The 16,600-nt window shown below is 49.9% G+C and overlaps 5 protein-coding genes across 5 annotated transcripts; 2 read left to right on the plus strand and 3 right to left on the minus strand.

The window, feature by feature from the left end:
- Positions 1-1,475: 1,475 nt before the first annotated feature.
- BDV27DRAFT_122179 (FAD-binding oxidoreductase) lies at positions 1,476-3,242 on the plus strand (the record flags this gene model as incomplete). The annotated part of the gene is made up of 2 exons (XM_032065567.1): positions 1,476-2,102; positions 2,158-3,242. The coding sequence occupies 2 exons, from the start codon at positions 1,479-1,481 to the stop codon at positions 2,908-2,910; spliced, it is 1,377 nt and encodes a 458-aa protein (XP_031931606.1). The 3' UTR covers positions 2,911-3,242.
- Positions 3,243-3,311: 69 nt separating this feature from the next.
- On the minus strand, positions 3,312-5,259 carry BDV27DRAFT_141899 (putative endosomal sorting complex protein TSG101; the record flags this gene model as incomplete). The annotated part of the gene is made up of 4 exons (XM_032069883.1): positions 3,312-4,691; positions 4,748-4,986; positions 5,042-5,150; positions 5,206-5,259. 4 exons carry the CDS (start codon positions 5,257-5,259, stop codon positions 3,312-3,314), a joined length of 1,782 nt encoding a protein of 593 aa, XP_031931607.1.
- A 223-nt stretch (positions 5,260-5,482) lies between these two features.
- Positions 5,483-7,072, minus strand: preB (alpha-factor pheromone receptor STE2). The gene is made up of 2 exons (XM_032076537.1): positions 6,047-7,072; positions 5,483-5,990 (listed from the first exon to the last, which is right to left on the minus strand). Exons 1-2 carry the CDS (start codon positions 6,789-6,791, stop codon positions 5,626-5,628), a joined length of 1,110 nt encoding a protein of 369 aa, XP_031931608.1. The 5' UTR covers positions 6,792-7,072; the 3' UTR covers positions 5,483-5,625.
- A 915-nt stretch (positions 7,073-7,987) lies between these two features.
- Positions 7,988-10,591, minus strand: sly1 (syntaxin-binding protein). Its single transcript, XM_032076538.1, has 4 exons — positions 10,434-10,591; positions 10,150-10,363; positions 9,710-10,092; positions 7,988-9,653 (listed from the first exon to the last, which is right to left on the minus strand). Exons 1-4 carry the CDS (start codon positions 10,471-10,473, stop codon positions 8,176-8,178), a joined length of 2,115 nt encoding a protein of 704 aa, XP_031931609.1. The 5' UTR covers positions 10,474-10,591; the 3' UTR covers positions 7,988-8,175.
- A 921-nt stretch (positions 10,592-11,512) lies between these two features.
- Positions 11,513-16,464, plus strand: BDV27DRAFT_39987 (uncharacterized protein). The gene is made up of 10 exons (XM_032076539.1): positions 11,513-12,621; positions 12,678-12,853; positions 12,923-13,044; positions 13,093-13,591; positions 14,031-14,133; positions 14,191-14,744; positions 14,801-15,204; positions 15,256-15,497; positions 15,563-16,180; positions 16,242-16,464. Exons 1-10 carry the CDS (start codon positions 11,977-11,979, stop codon positions 16,332-16,334), a joined length of 3,456 nt encoding a protein of 1,151 aa, XP_031931610.1. The 5' UTR covers positions 11,513-11,976; the 3' UTR covers positions 16,335-16,464.
- Positions 16,465-16,600: the final 136 nt, after the last annotated feature.

Here is a 16,600-nt window from a genome sequence, read left to right on the forward strand (position 1 = left end):
TTCTTACTCTATGCATCGGAAAGACACTTTTCTTAGCGGCGCAATTAGGGCAAGAAGGCCCTAGTAGTGTGTTTAGAGGCTTGTCATTATGGACCTGGGCAATTGCCGCGTGCGAGTATTTCTTTTCTATTTCAAGAAATTATCGAGCAGCGCATGTCGCAGATTGTATGCATGATATCAAGTCATGAGGGTCACTCGCTTAGTCCATGAAGAGCAATAGCACGACTAAAATAGGATAGGCCATCTTCGAATTTATTCTCAAATTTACAGCGTATAATACTTCATGACAATGTCCAATGTGTGAATATCTAGTTTGGGAATGTGTGATTTGCCTCGTGAGTCCTTCAAAGGCCGAAACATAGGCAAAAGCGAGAGCAACAAAAAGAGCTATGCAGATCCAATCTCACGGAGACTCTCTTGTATAGACTGCACGTATATCAGCGGCAGTAGTAACATTCATGCTCATCCAGCGAGTCCTTCTATGGCGGAGGCATATTCTGTGAAGTCAACAGCCTATCTAGCCTATGTACACCAAATCCTACTATCACGGCGAATAAGAAAAAAAAAACCTAGAAAAAGAACCAAAGAGCCTCTCCCCACATACGTCAGTCATTCTGACAGACGGTTAGTTAAGTTAGCCCTCCAGGGCCTACGTCAACGCCCTGCCTCCCGATCCCTCCGGACCCCTCTATTTTAAATTTTATAAACTGTTAGAGCCGATCTATAGCGGAGGATGGCTATGCAGGCGATGCGCCCAGTCTGGCATCAAGGCCTTAATTATATATAAATTCCTTGTTATTATGATACCTCTCCATTGTCCCTAGGGCCCCTCTTAGACCTGTAAGACATTTATAACCACATAAAATCCAATAGTATCATCTGATATTTCTATATATAAGGGTTTCTATACAGTAGTTATAGGCACCTACTGTCTTATAGGTACATTAGAAAGCCTAGAAGACTACATTCCCCTCCCGCCTGTCCTTAGTAAATTTATATCTTACCCCGGTCTATCATCTAGATCTTAGCTTAGTTCACTAGTGACTAGAGTATAGAGCCTTCTTCGAGAGGTGCATAGTGGTAGAATATTGCGTCAGCCACAGGGTTTGAATCCACTGGCGCTAAGGCCCCCCAGTTACTTAGTTTTTACCCAACGCTCTACCAATGACGCTCTACGACTACGCTATCAGGCCGACCGGGATAAAACTGTGGGGCCACTAATCGCGGGGATAAGACGGAGACAACCTTTAGCCAAAGGTAAAATGGCCAACTGGTAAGCACTAGCAAACTTGTTTATCCGAGGGCGCGAATGGTGCCAGACCGATCCATTGGAATATTGGATACTACCCCAATTTAGGAGCTTGATGGAGACAGACCAAGGTGACAGGATTGTCTTTCCTTTGAGATATATATATATATAGAATCTCTCCTCTGTCTTAGTGCTCACATCCCAGTAAACAGGTCTGAAAAGCAAAATTATGGCAGACTCTCAGCTTGCTAGCTTGGAGGCCTTCCTCCTGGGCTATCCCAGCATTAAGTACACATCACCCTCGTCGCCTGAGTTCTCCACTGTGTGTAAGGTATGGAATCTGGCTCGTCCAGACACTCCACTTGCCGTCGTCCATCCTCAAAACGCAGAGGATGTGAGGGTACTGGTGCAATTCGTCAAGTCCCAGAGGATCCAATTCACCATCCGGGTAGGCGGCCATAATATGGAAGGCCGGGCTCTCGTGGATGGTGCCCTCGTAATCGATCTTCGGGCGCTTACCGGGGTCCAGATAGCCGAAGATCGCCAATCGGCTACAGTAGAGGGAGGAATCCTTCAGGGAGAGCTCGGCACAAAGCTGTGGGGCGAAGGACTCGCCACACCCACTGGGTCAATCCCGTGCGTTGGCTATGTTGGGTGGGCCATGTACGGAGGATATGGACCCTTCTCGTCACACTGGGGACTCGGGGTCGATCAGATTCTTGGTGCGACGATTGTGAATCATGATGGGGAGATTATCCAGGCGGATGAGAAGCTCCTGAAGGGCATTCGTGGGGCGGGAGGTGTGTTCGGTGTTATTGTTGATCTGACTATTAAAGTGTATCCGCTCAAGAGTGTAAGTATTTATCATTGTCACTCGTGTGAAATGACAGGTGCTGAACCTCATCTAGTTTCTGGCCGGTGCGATTCTCTTTGATTCCCAGGATATCAGCAAAGTTTTTACCAATTTTAACACTGGATACCAAAAGCTACTGCGCAACGGCATCCCTAAGCAGCTCACCATCCAACAAGCAGTATTCAACGCGCCTCCTGGACGCGTCTTCGCTGTTCTTGTCGCCTGGAGCGGCGATGACATCGAAGAGGGCAAGCACTGGAGCAACCAGATCGCAAGCCTGGCACCAGTGTTCATGAGCACAGTCGGGGAGACTACAATCCCCGAATGGTTCACCGGAAATACAGCCATGGTCCCGTCAAGTGTATATGGATCCAGTCGCACACTGAATCTGTACAGCGTCACACCTGAAGTCGCCGAGGCAATCGGACGCAGTCTAACCACGCTACCGACTGATCCAGGCACCATGGTCTCCATGCATCAGCTAAGAGGTCCCTCTGCGAAGCCGAAAGATAACTCCGTCTTTGCTACCAGAGAGCCACACTACATGCTCGAGATCGTTGGGTTCGCAGTGGTGGAGGACCGTAAGGGGGAGGCCGAGCAATGGGCATGTGACATTGAGGAGGCGATCTTGAAGACCGACGGTGGGAATATCCTTCCCACTGCGTATATCTCTCTATATTCTGCTTCTGAGCGCGGGGTTGACCCGCTGAGTCAGTGCTATGGCTCTCACGCCGAGGAAATTCTTTCGTTGAAGAAGGAATATGACCCTGAGGGCTTCTTCCATTGGACTGTACCTCAATTAGAGTAACCGTTGCAATGGGATTCTTGCCCTGCATGGTGAAAAATGGCTGATACATTGCTGGGAATGGTGATGGTTGTTTCTTCAGAACAATAAACCGATACTAGGTTCGTACGAGTGGTAGCAGCTTTTAATAGGGGCAAATACGAAGGGCCGGCTGCGATAAAAACTGCATGGGAAATTAGTGAAACCTTTTTTTTGTTGGGTTCCTTTTGAAATGATTGTCGGTTGAATGCTCACTGCCAGCCCCCGAGTGTCCCCAGAAAAGCGGCAGCATCCAGAGGAGGAAAGCTACAATGACTCCAGAAAGAACAGGCGTGTATACGTACATTTATATCGTTCATAGTTTTCGTCGACGTTTCTCTACTTAACGGTATATAAAAAAGATTCAATCGTCGTAGCAAGCCATCTTAGATTTGGTATTCCTCAAGACCCATGCCCTTCCCGATTTTTCGTATAAGAGCTCGCTTCAAGAAGGCCTCGCGCGCCAACCCGCGCGTGTGCCGGGACCATGTTTCTACCCCGATAACACCTTTGACATGAGCGGTTTGTAGGGCGTAGATGGCCTGCTGGATACCGCGTTCCTCTGCGACCAAGTCGTAGAGTTGCTTGCCCACAACGGTTGGGGCGACGAGGACCTCGTCAATCGGAGGAAGACCGGAGGGCACTGGATCCGAGCTCGACTGTGCAGCAGATGACGATATGCGACTTTGCGCATCGGCAATGACGGCATCGGCGCGATGCAGGGACTGTTGCAGGATGGAGGTGTTGGACTGGAGGCTTGAATTGAGGGTATTTAACGATGAGATCTCGCCTTGTAAGGTGGCGATCGCTGCGTGCAAAGAGTCCGACTGTGACAGTAGAGATCGTGCCGCGGATTCGGTTTGCGACACATTCGTCTGCAGTGTCTCGGCCAATGCCTTCGACACAGTGTGTAACAGTGCATCCTTTTCTGGATTGGGGGGAATTGGTGGCGCAGGTCCGGAGGCGAATGATGGAAGCTCAACCTCAAAAGGGGAAGTCAGAAGGTCAGGGGTTTCGGCCCTGGGCTTCGTCGCCGGTTGGTTCGCTGAAGATGGTTGCTGCAAAACGTGATGAGGTGCCTGTTGAGGCGTTTGCGGCGGTGGCATCTGCTGGTATCCTCCATTTGCTTGGTGGTGTGTCGGGCGATGCGGAGAAACTTGCTGAGGGATGCCATAGGGTGGCTGTTGCTGAGGCCCACGGGGGAACTGCTGCGGCATTGCGCCAGGCGGTGCTCGGTTGTCAGCTTGGGAAGATAGGGGGCCTTGTGCATAGGCTGGCATGGGGTGTGGCATGGCGTGCTGCCGCTGAGGATGCCGATGCGTCGGGGTTGGGCCTTCCATGATGCCACCTTGTTCTGGTGGATACTGTGATGGCCGACCTGTAGGGGTGCTAGTACTCGCATGGCGTCGAGGTGGCCACCGAGGATCCTGTTCCTTTGGCGGCAGCGGAGGAAGAGGTGACGAAGAGTTATGCTGCGCTGCTGGAATCGGTTGCTGTTGTTCAGCGGAGGCGGCTTGTCCAGGTTTGGGAGGCGGGGGAGGTGGCACTTGAGTTGCCGTCGCTGGCGAAGGCACATTCTGGTTCAGTGGTGAGCGAGACACGGATAATCCGAGTTCTGCTGGGAGTGGAGGTAGAGGAGGTGGTGTTTGAGTTGGCTCGGGTTGTTGTTGTGGGCGTAGCGGTAGCTCTTGTTGCTTGTATCGGACCGGTGGCTCCTTTGCAAAAACCTCACGGAGTATAGATACGAGATCGACGAGAGTTGATCTCTAATCGGAGTATCCTATCAGCAAACATGCTTGTTACGTTTTGCGGATCAACGAACCTCCCAGGCCTCTGCCCAGTGTGCCAAGTAATGATGATACACTCTTCCCTCCAACGTCACATGTTGGCCAACTCGAACAGCCATATCCTGGGTTGGGGTCACATAAACAATCGGCGGCTCTCGAGGGTAAGTATTGGGAACCCATAATGATATGGGAAACTTGTACACCGTGCCGCGAAATGTGACGGGGACCGTGCCAGTGAGCTGCAGGAGGAGGGCCGAGAAACCATTTTCGTATGCTGGACACAATTAATAACCGACCATATACGCCAGGTGACCGGGGATATCACGGACTGTAGACTTCGGTTCGTGGAGACAGGGAAGTATACTGAGCAAGCACGGAGGCCACATCATAGTAGGTGCGATTGGGGTCCTGATAGGTCTGTCGGGAATCGTAATGATCCTGCGCTGGGTCAGTACCTTGCATTGAAAGATAAGAGAAAGACAATGGGATATACCCGAATCAATACACTGTATAACCAGTTAAGAGTCCTCTGCGGCACAGCAGCCATGTCGAAGGAGCTGATAGACGAAGTGCATGGCGTGCTATCAAGTTGTGTCATTGAAGTGGGAAGGGGAAACTCCGCAGGTCGCATTCCCCGCATGGGTTCTTGGCATGACTGGCAGAATGAACACCCCCCCGTGACATTAATAGATAAATTAAATTATTTAGAGTTATTTAGGACGCCATGTATTTACAAACATCAAAGAAATGTCACGATAACGTATTACAAGATTTCACCTAAGCTAGCACTAAATGATGGAGCGCTGAAGCGAAAATAGTATTAATACAAAGACAATCAGTAGATTCCCTTTGGCCCTCAGAGCTCAATGTCCAAAACAAACACGACCTCCGTGGCGCCTTCATCCGATCGACTCTACAGCTTTTGGCAACTATGAACCGACACATCGTGCGCCACAGAGATGCCATGCCCATGCTCTGGGTCATGTTGTCTTCTGACTGAGCTCTGATCCGCATAGCAGACCGTGCTCGACTTGTTACTTGGATAGGTCATGGCGACGGCGGTGTCCGTAGACGATGTCTGGTTGCTCCTCGTGCCGTTTGAGTCGGTGAGGCGATTCCACAAGGCTCCACGAGACGGGGATTCCTCGGTGGAGGATGAGCGAGTAAGGGAAACACCAGCCCAGATGGATGATAGCGGAAGAGAGATGGTGACCAGGGTCAAAATGTTCGAATTGAGTTCGGGGACCGAGACCGCATATTGAAGAATCGAAAGCACCGCTATATTGATTAGCTCTCGCACGCGGATCGTCCCAATACAGATACAAAGGACATACCTGGAATGGTCAAGGTCTGGCAACCCATAACAAATACCACCTTCATCGGTCCAAAGTCCCTGACACCTAGTCTCCTTCGCTGACGGATAGCAAATCCAAGCTTAGTAATGAAGATACTGCAAAAGAAGCAAATACTAATAGTGATGACAATGTTCGTAGCGCTTTCCAGCCAAGAAAGTGACAAGGGGTTATCAGTTTCGACAATTGTCTTGCAATTTTCAACCATGTATCCCAGGCGAAATCCAACCGGAATCAGGGCAACCAAGATCGACACGCAGAGGAGAGCGGTTCGATACCGGCGTCGGAGATTGGCACAGACGACTTGGACCTGGAGCACAAGCGATACCTCGATGCAGACCAAGAGAAGAGATGTAAGAATGACCCCCAGGATCGAGTTGGCGTACGCGGAAGTGGGTACCCTAGAATAATCACCGGAAAAAGACTGGTAGGCTTTCACGAAATCGGTCGTGAAGTAAATCATGTGGCAGAGGAGCCGACCCATATTGAGCAGCAAAGCACCGCCGTTGAGGAAAAAGACCGAAGAAGCACGCTTGTCAGATCTAGTCAGAAGCAAAAGGACGATGAAAATGATGACTGAAGCACCAAACTGAGCCCCATAGTTGATGCAGATCTGGATACAGTACTGGTAAAAGTCATCCAACGTCATCACGGGTACTTGAAACGGGGTCCCGTCCGCCGCGTGGAAGGTGAGGTTCTGCGAGTATGGATCAAAATTGGAGTCCATGATGACCACCACCGTGAGAGGCTCACAGGAGCCGAAGAATGTATAGAATAGTTGCGACCGGATGTGGATTGGTAGGTAAAGAAGAATATCCTGTGGGACGTTGTGAAGAGTGTCATATATGAGGAACTGAGAAACAAGTAATCGAATCTGCTTGAAGCTGCTTTAGAACAACAACACGTCCAGCTCCTGTATAGGGACTTGAACATGATGGGAGCGACTGTATTGTTCCTCAACGTCGATCGTATTGGTCGCTAGAACAGACCGGATGTTGCACCATCCACACAACACGTGAAACAGACAATATCCATACGGCTGAACAGAGACAGAGGGTACAATACTACCTGTCCGATGTAGTGGAGCTTGTTCTAGACAATGGATTAGTCATGACGTTGTGAGCATATCAGACTAGGCAGTAGCCGAGCCCAAAGTCGGCGCCGTTCAGACAGACAATACTAAGAGAACAATATCAAGGCGGGAACCAGCAGTTAAAGATTGGGATTGTGGCCCACAACGCGCTTCCGGTTCCATGGAAGCTTTTTAAGTTCCCGAATATCCTTTTTCTTCACAGCATCCTGGACATTATTTGCTGTCGATCATTCCAGTGCTGGAATGTGATTGGATTCCTAGCTGTCCGGCTTCCGGGTTTAATGTCATTTTTTTGTAGTCCTTGCAGGGGTGCCAGAAACGAGGAAACGGGTGACTCTACAGGAGAGCTGTCAGCAATTTAATTATTTTAAAACACCATAGGTAATTTGGTTCACTTTGGGGCTGGCCCCTTACCGTTTGGCTTGCATGCATTGCATGGCCTAAGAGACCGGTTTGTAGTCATTTGGGTATAATGCACCACCTCAGTAACACTGAGACAATATGTTTGCTGAGACTGGTCGACGTTTGCTATTTTTGGAGGAACCAAGCGGTGTCACAAAAACTTATTCACATGATGTATCCTGCCCTCAACTCCGTGGCTGAGGACCCTGGTGAGATACCATTCGAGGATCTAGCTGTATGACGCATTCTTTTGAAACTGGACTGAGAGAAGAAAGAGTGATGGTGCGGCAAATACGACGTTGATCTTAGCAAGCATCAAGTCCGGGATGGCATGTGAATAGTGTTGTATGCCTGCCCAGGACCGGGTAGCATTCCAGGTATGCCAGGGGAGGTAACCTGGACTGAGGGCGTCAGGGTCGCATTGATACTAATAGTAGGCAGCGCCGGGTAAAAAAGGTGCATAGTACTAGATAGAAATTCGATGTGAGTCTCCCTGCCCCGTGACCACAAAGTAGTAAGGGGTTCCTAAAGATGCATTAAAGATATATGTCACAAGACAAATTCTATTTGTTTAAGCTACATTCAAGTTCAGGTGTTGTCTCAGGCTTCTTGCGTTTCAGCTTTCATGGCCCAGTCTAGCTAACGACTCCGTAAGGAATTCATTAGCATTCATTAGATCCGTACTACCATATACAACTCTCCGCCTGGGAGCGCCTTGAGAGGCAGTCCCCCGGCCGGCCCCTGCACCGTCGCTGCCGGGCTGTCCGCTGGTCTGACGGACCCAATCCTGCAGGTTTCCGTATTCGTCCATGCTGCCGCCTCCGACGGTGAAAACGATCGCTTCGTTGAAGGCCTGGCGGCGCTGACCAAAGCTGGCGCCGGTTCCTGGGCCGGGAGCCCCAGAAGTAGCGGGCGACTGGGCATTGCGGGAAGCAGAAGCGGGAGGCATGGCACCACGCGCATTAGCGCTGCGAGGGTCGAAGTAGAGGTAGCTTTCGGTTTTGGCAATGGCGGAGCTGGAGGCGGAGGCTGGGTCCATAAGTGACTCGGTAATCTTGGTCAAGGTCAAGTCTTTGTTTGCGGGGAGGAAATTTTTGACACCCGAAATCAGAGAGTCAAAGTTGGCACCAAGCGCACCGGATGTGATGCGATCTGTCAGGCGATTGGAGAGTGATGAAAAGCCACGGAATAGATCAGAGGATTGTTGCTGTGGTGCGGCTGTGGTCATCATGGTCATGCGAGTCACTTCGCGAACTTGTTTGACGTAGGCAATGGGGCTGACGTCCTGGACGCCTACACGGGCGAGGGCTTCTTCGAACTGACTCATGTCCGCACGGTTTAATTCGGTCTCGGTACTTAAGAACCAGATCAGGAAGAGCCGAAGCTTGTCCGTCGGCTCGCTCCCCTTTGCCGGGTCATTGATCAGTTCCATAATCTGCGCCTTAGATTGCTTCGTGATATTTTCTTCAAGCTCGAAAAAGTTGTCGAGCTGGCGGTCTTTGATGCCTTGAAGAAGTGCAGTTGCAATGTTCATATGCATGTCCAGAATGGATTTGCGTTCCCGCAACTCCGGAAGTAGAGTAATGGCAGCTTTCAGGTGCTGCGCAGAGCTGCTGGTGTCGTTTTGGAGATCCTCGATGGATGACGCGCCAGTCTTTTTTGTGATTTCGTTCGCGTCCTCCTTGTACTTCGTTAGCTCAGCGTCGATGTCCTCGGCCACCTGTGGAAATGGAGCTCCGGCATTGCGCTTCCAAAAGAAGTCGTTGCTGTTCAGGTCATACGCTTTCTTGGTCACCTTGCCAGGATTTGCCTCATCGGTCGTCTCGATTGTAATCCGGTTGAGGCGCATCTGAAGAACATCTTGCACCAACGACTGGTATGTCCACGAGTGAGAAAGCATCGGAACCAAGTCCACATTACGGTCGACAATGACCAGCACAGGTCGTGATGAGGGAACCCCAGGAGTAGATTTCTTGTTGGTTGAGAAAAGATTGTCCTTCGAATTAAGGATATGATCGCGGAGTTTGCGATCGAGTTTCGTGGCTATGAGCTCTGCTGCTCCGCCTTTTGGGCATCGGATGATTGGAATCGCCCCTGTTTGTTTCCCAATCAGTTACTAACGATCGAGCACATCATCTGGCCACACATACCCATAGTGACGCTAACACTGAATAGGCCGCTGACAATCTTATCGATGATTGCGTCTAGATCCTCATCGCTTGTCTGCGCACTATTTATCTTCCAGTAGGCATCATGCCCTAAACCCAAGCTAAAAAGGTCTGGTTCGGCGACTATGAAGTTGAGATATTGGTCATAGACTTGCGCAATATGCTCCGACGTCCCTGTTGTCGCTATTTGAGAAGCGAAATCTTCGAGCAGGGGCCGAGGCACGGACGATAGGAAGTTCACATAGGCTGGTGTATAGAGTCCGCGAGCCAAGTCGTTGGTGATCATTTCAAGGTTGGCCTGAGTAGGTTCGACAAGATAGACGACGGGGACGTCGGGTATAGGGTATCGATTGGAATTGATGTTTCTTAGCACAAGTTGTTAGCCTCACATGTTAAACAGTCGATATAATAGGAGCGCGTACAGATGAATAGTAACGCCCCATGTCCGAAGGTCATTGACCCGGAGTACGCTACTAATAACGTCCCGTCCCATATTATCGAACACCAGGACTTTCCAGATTGGGTCGCCATCCTCGTTCAGAATGGGGGTCGAGATGAGGCCTTGTGCGGAGGTATCATGATGGCTCTCTTCGGTCTGCGGATCGTGGTTTAGGTTGAGAATCTTCTGAATGGAAACTGAACAGTTGTTATCATCAATATGCGCTCACCACCCAGGAATGTGCAAACGAGGAAACCAGATACCTACCGACCTGACGGTCACGAAGAGACATTGAGTGCGACGCCATAGTAAAGTAGTATAGTCTGCACCCAGGACGATATTCAGAGCAATTACTTGGGTTAAACGAGAATCATGACATATAAAGAAGCTGACAGAACCCAAGCAGGCAGAACAATATCAGTCGATCAGACCAGACCGAGCTGTTGAGCGACAATTCAGTTGTTATTACCCACTCGCAACCAACGATCCAGAACACACCCTCTTTCTCTCCACTTGGCATCCCGTGAGAGAAGCTCCCGCCTGATGAAGGCTGACGTAATCGAGCTAGTCCCGATGGGGTTAAATTACCCTCTTCATAAGGTACAGATTGCCCCCCCTTTCATGAAAGGAAACGTATACAAACAACTCAAACTCCACCCTGCGGCCTCAGGCTGCATAATCACGTGCGCCAACGCTAGACTGAACGGGCGTAGCGTGGCTAGCCAAGGCTCCAAAGGCAAAGTCGCCCAACCGAGCTGAGCTTTTCCCAAGTCTCACCACCACCATTACCTACCTATCCATCCCCCCCCCTTCCCTTCCACCCTTCTCGTAAAGCGAATGACTATGCTGCTTAATTACAGTCCAGAGTACTTGTTTGTATGAGAGCCTTTTCTTTTCATCTTCTAAGACATATTTAAGAGAAGAAAAGGTCCACAAGAACAGGTTGTACAGGCTGGATTGTCATCTGCGAAAACAGTGCAGAGAGTGACAAGGCGGCAAGGAAATTGAAAAGCAAAGATAAAAAGGAATCTGGAAAAAAGGAAAGGGGTTCAAAAGGAAAGACAAGACAAAAATTTATCTTACGTCTACTATACGGAGTACTTGGTCGGTGTATTCGAAGGGTGACCTACTTGGTGCATCAAGAGCGGTTCTTTTCCTAAAAAAAAAAAGGGTGCAAGATTGGGCGCGCAACACAACGTGAACGCGACTTGCGCGGCATACCGTCACTAAGATATCCCCCAGGCAAACAGGCAAAATAACTGTTTTTTTTATTTTATTTTTTTCTCCCTTTGTCTTTTTGGCACGGTCAGAAAGAAAAGGAAAAGGGGGAAAAAAACATACAAGGACAAGGGCCTTAGAACTTGCCAAACCCCTTTAACGTTTGCAAATCGGAGGTCAGTTTGCCACTGTCCGGATCATACATTCATTTATTACACGCATTGCTTCAACTTGCTACAACTTGCGAGAAATTCGGTTTTGCCTTATCTTACCGCTTTCCCTACTCAGCGAATCAGCATATTCCAGCGCTGACAGAATTCGGATTGGACCAGTGAGACCAGCTTACATTCACTGTTCCAACGTTTCTCACGAGGCTCTGTCCAATAGAACGACTTAGATTGGTGACCCCACTCGCAGGCTTCCCGCCAACTGAAGACCGGCGGGCGTCCCAGACCTTTCCTAATTTGGACTGTCACGCACGTGGATGCATGTGACTTATACCTACCAATTTGGGTTGTTTTCCTTTAGTACTTTGACCAAATAACTCTGCGACAACATCCTAAGATATCAACCTCGGGTAGCACAGAACTGAATGAACGGCAGCATGGAGCAGTCGCCGCCGCAAAACCTGATGCGCGGTCTGCCTCATGCGCCAGTAGACCCGGGCTCATTGCCGCCGGAATACTGGGAGTCACTGTATGCGAACCCGGAACCCCCACATCAGCATGCGCATCCTCCACAACAACAGCTCCAGCAATCGCAACAACCACAGCAGCCACAACCAATGGGTATAAACTGGGATTCTCCAGTGTTCGCTCAAACACCTCAGCCACGCAGTTCTTTGCCACTTCAACAGGAGCATGGTCATAACTTGTATCCCTCATCCACTCAAAATTGGCGATCCAATCCTTTGCATCCTCAACAGATCATGCCGTCCACCCCACAAGGATTCGCGATGCCTGTACAATATCGTCAAGTGCCCCAGTACTCACAGGGGCAAGTTCCCTTTGAGTCGCAGCCGCTCAATGCGTCGGATAACCCATCTTATCAGCCGTATACCTTCCCTCGAAACTACTACCCTGCTCAACACATCTCGTTGCCCGACACCTTTTCTCAAACGCCAACCCCCCAAGCTTCTCAGCCTCAGCCGTCTCAATCAGCTCCTTATCAGTCTAATACGGCCCAAAACCCAATAGTTTCATACACTCTGCCCACAGGGTTCACGGAGGAGACTTCGGTAGGACAGTCCGAAACAAGGTTCGCTATATGAATGGTCTAGCTAATGGATAACAGCATGGTCAAATGCAGTACACAAACGAATTCTCTGATTCGGCGCCAACTGTGCATGAGCATCAAACTATCAATCCCCAGTTTCTTAACACTCCTCAGCAAGCCAACAACCAGCATGCCTCCCTTAATAATTTCATCTACGTTAATCCACCAGGCTTCGAACGTCAGGATAGCCAGAGGTGAGTATCAAGTCCGAGAAGTCTAGTTTCCTTATGCCCACAGTTGCATTTACTTACTATTTCTTTTAGGACATTCGACTACTTCCGGAACGACCTACAAATGCCGTCAATCCTGAACAGACCCACTGCTAACGGCCCGAGTATCTCGGGTACACAAGCTCCAGGCGTTGAAGTGGTCATACCAATAAATCGTACGTGTCTTGATGTTACGCCTGTTCACTCTGTACTGACCCCACCAGGCCAGCAACAGCTCCTACCAAATACCTCGGCAAAACCAGGAAAGAAACAAACTACATTGAAAAAGGTAACCAAAAAATCCGCGGCTAAAGCGTCGACAAAGAAGCCGGATGGGAAGTTCGCTTCTTCTGGATCCGAGACCGATACCTCTGACTCAGAACTGGAAATTGAGGCGCCAGAAGAGCCATCCCCCATTCCTCTTGTTCGTCCGATTGAACCGGAAGCTGCTGCGCGATACGATGCCCTTCGAGCCGTATGGTCGCCGCGTAATAGGCGGCCTCATGCTGACAAGGTCAAAGGGGCATTGGTTGCGTTCAAAGACGTTGTCAAAGCCGTGAGGGACACGTGGAAAGAGAAGTCACAAGCGATGAAGATGGCGGAAAACAAGGGCGAAAACGATAAAGCGGCCCAGATCAAGAAGGATGTTGTCCTTCAGCGGCGCCTAATGGATGTGGTTATTAGCACCACTCTGGATCAGGGTCACCCCACGATCGTCGAGAAGTATGTCCTTTCTCTTTCATTATTCCTTTCTCTTAACAACTTGGCATATCGTTGTCATGGCCATAGAAGTCAGAAACGAATTGAGAGCCTCTCCCGCGTAATTTCCTTAGTGTGGACTTCAGCATATCTTCTTAAAAAGAATGCTTATAAGTAAGGGTGGAAACTACCTTGCACCCAAGGACAGTACATACCTAGTTACATGTCCTTAAACAACAAAGGAAGTAAAGGGAAAAGGTTCTCTTTAAAGAACAATTCCCTTTGGGCTATCATAGGATGGCCGCATAATCACCTATGTGGAAGAGTCGCTAGGCTAGGACTCCAAGTGATAAAGATTGGCCTGTCACACTAGTCGTCTTCCGAAGCCACCGTGTCATACATTTTGTTGCCGATACATGTTTTATGTCATGTGCAATGTCCGTTCGCTAACCCAAATCTTTAGGCTAGGAGAGCACCCCATGGCGGTGGCTGCCATGTATTCGTTCCTTCTCGATCGGCATCAAGCCTCTGACATCGATGGGGCATTCACTCTCAACCTACTCAAGGTAAGTTGGCGCGCTGGATAGGTTGGCCTCGCAAGATCACTAACATGTTTTCATCAGCTACTTGCTCGATTTGTGACCATGGATGAAGATGTGCTCCAAAAAACTAACGTTGCTAAACTACTGCCTCGGTTCGTGAAAAAGGGCGGACAAGTAGCTAAAGACCTTGCGCAGAAGATTTTGGACAATGCTTCCAGTTCCACTAAGAGAAAACAGGAGAGCAGTAAAGCAGCGCCCAAAGAGGCATCTCCCGGTGTGAATACCGTCCCCAATGCTGCGTTGGCCGATGGTCAACGTACGGAGCTAGCTGGATCCAAAAGGCCTCGAGATGCCGAGGCCAATGGTCAACCAGCCACAAAGCGGATGGTTGTTACGTCAAATCTCAAGAGTAACCAGAAGCCAACCAATGGCCCTGTGAATGTCCCGGCCAAGCGGCCCCAGGAAACAGGCCAAGAGGCCGCCAAACCAGCAGCGGCAGCTACTTCACGTCCAAAGGCTAATATCATTGCTCCAAAGCCGACTAACCTATTCGGAAGTTTGTCGTCGGCGTCGAAGAGGCCAGGAACTTCAAATGCAGAAAGAGCGGCGGCCGCCGCCGCCGCAGCAAAGTCCAGGTAAGCAGATCTGTCTAGTTGATTGAACTTTATCCTTCGATGCTAATTTTGAGCAGCACACCGGCCGAAAAGAAAGACTCCCAACCCGCGCCTCCCAGGCCGACCTTCTCTTTTGGTGATATTATGGCAGATCTAAATAAGCAGAAAGAATCACCTCCATCTGAGCCAGCCGAGGACAAGCCACCGGAGACGGAAGAGGAGCGAAAGAAGCGACTCCGCAAAGAAGCCAGAAGAAGGCTGCGAGTCACGTGGAAGCCGGATGAGTCTCTGACTGAAGTTCGCTTGTTCACGCATGATCCGGACGAGGAACTTGGTCCCGGGGATCATGCGCAGCGGGAGGCTGGTGATGTCAAGGGAGAGGGTAGTGTGCTTAAACTTCACAGAGACTTGGATGAGTACGACGAGGAAGAGGACGGCGGGGTGCGCGAAGAAAGTTTGCGTGATTACTATGAGCCTTCAGGTAAGCTCATGGCCCAGACTCCCACCAGGAATGCCAGACTAACTCAGACAGAAATTGATTTTGCGGACATCACATCTGAGGACCGTTCTCGGAATAACATCAAACGCGCCGGCACTCAGCAGCCGACCAGTGCTGAGAAGGCAGCACAAGAGCACCGTGAAGCCACGACGCTTATGGTTTTCTATACTTCCGCGGCGGATGTCCCCCCGTCGCCAAAGGAACCTCCCCCGCCTAGTGACGATGAGCCGGCAGCCGAAACAGTTGCCCTTGGAGAACTCCCAGATCACGTTAAGGTAAGCATCATCCTTTCATGTTTCCATTCCCTTTTGTAGATCCGACCTTAACTGTATTGTGACAGGCTCGACAGGAGCGGTACTTTTCCGCTATCAATCCCCAGCCAACTCCAACTCCAACCCCAGCTCAACCTCAACCAAGCACACAATCCAACCAGTTTGACATTTCGAACCTGCTCAAAATCATACAAAATGCGCCTCAGCAGCAGTCAACACCACCTCCTCCGCCTCCGCCCGTAACGCAAGCACCACCGATGTCAGATCTGGAACGCACCATTAGCATGTTCCGTCAGCAACAGCCGCCACAACAGCCGCCACAGCCTCCAGCCCAACAGTTCCAGGTGCCTCAATTTCCTGCCGCTACCCAGTCTCCTGCAACACAGGGCCTCGACTTCCAGAAAATCCTTGCTGTCCTCAATGCTCAAAAGCAGATGCAGCAACCACCGCCTGTCATCCCCCCTGTTCAACCGTCGCAACCCGCTATTGCGCCGAATCTGGCTGCATTCATATCACAGTTTGCTGGGGCCAACCAACAATCTGGGCCGAACCCATCCCAAATGCCTGGTCAATTTGATGACCCAGAACGCAAACGCACGCGTGATGGTCCGGGCTTTGATGGTTCAGAGGATGACAGATATGGTTATTTCAAGCGGAACAAGCCGAATGGCCCCAATAAGAGTCATGTAAGTTGCCCAAGACCTACATATCTGTTGATGGAAACCAGTTGCTAACCATGTACGACAGCCCAAGGTTGGATTGGTTCCGTGTCGTTACTGGCCCGAAGGGAAATGCAGAAAAGGCAACGACTGCACCTTCCGTCATGATCCACTTAACTAATAATACTTTTCGTGCCTCAAACTCTTGATACCCCTATCCTTTCTTCCTTTTGTCGGCATTCCATACAATAACAGACGTCTATATTGCCATGCTCTTTGTCTCTATATTCTTTTTTTTTTTTTTCTTTCCTCTGAATTGTTGCTGATGTATGTTGACACATAAATGTGCATAACGGGCGAGTTCACGGCGTTTTGCTTTGCTGGTGACGGTTTTTCCCTGGGCATTGGTCATCTCAGCGTTGTCTGTTGAAGCATTCTACCATGATA

This window comes from Aspergillus caelatus (genome assembly GCF_009193585.1).
Source record: "Aspergillus caelatus strain CBS 763.97 unplaced genomic scaffold BDV27scaffold_21, whole genome shotgun sequence".
NCBI lineage: Eukaryota > Fungi > Ascomycota > Eurotiomycetes > Eurotiales > Aspergillaceae > Aspergillus > Aspergillus caelatus.

What these genes read in the sequence shown, in the direction of transcription:
- preB (XM_032076537.1), bottom strand. Translation starts at nt 6,791, where the DNA reads ATGGACTCCAATTTTGATCCATACTCGCAGAACCTCACCTTCCACGCG. An exon ending in CCAGACCTTGACCATTCCAG is followed by an intron (nt 5,991 to 6,046) that starts GTATGTCCTTTG and finishes TAATCAATATAG; the next exon opens with CGGTGCTTTCGATTCTTCAA.
- sly1 (XM_032076538.1), bottom strand. Translation starts at nt 10,473, where the DNA reads ATGGCGTCGCACTCAATGTCTCTTCGTGACCGTCAGGTCG. An exon ending in TCTTCGTGACCGTCAGGTCG is followed by an intron (nt 10,364 to 10,433) that starts GTAGGTATCTGG and finishes ACAACTGTTCAG; the next exon opens with TTTCCATTCAGAAGATTCTC. An exon ending in TGGGGCGTTACTATTCATCT is followed by an intron (nt 10,093 to 10,149) that starts GTACGCGCTCCT and finishes ACTTGTGCTAAG; the next exon opens with AAACATCAATTCCAATCGAT.
- BDV27DRAFT_39987 (XM_032076539.1), top strand. Translation starts at nt 11,977, where the DNA reads ATGAACGGCAGCATGGAGCAGTCGCCGCCGCAAAACCTGATGCGCGGT. An exon ending in GAACGTCAGGATAGCCAGAG is followed by an intron (nt 12,854 to 12,922) that starts GTGAGTATCAAG and finishes TATTTCTTTTAG; the next exon opens with GACATTCGACTACTTCCGGA. An exon ending in ATGGCCCCAATAAGAGTCAT is followed by an intron (nt 16,181 to 16,241) that starts GTAAGTTGCCCA and finishes CATGTACGACAG; the next exon opens with CCCAAGGTTGGATTGGTTCC.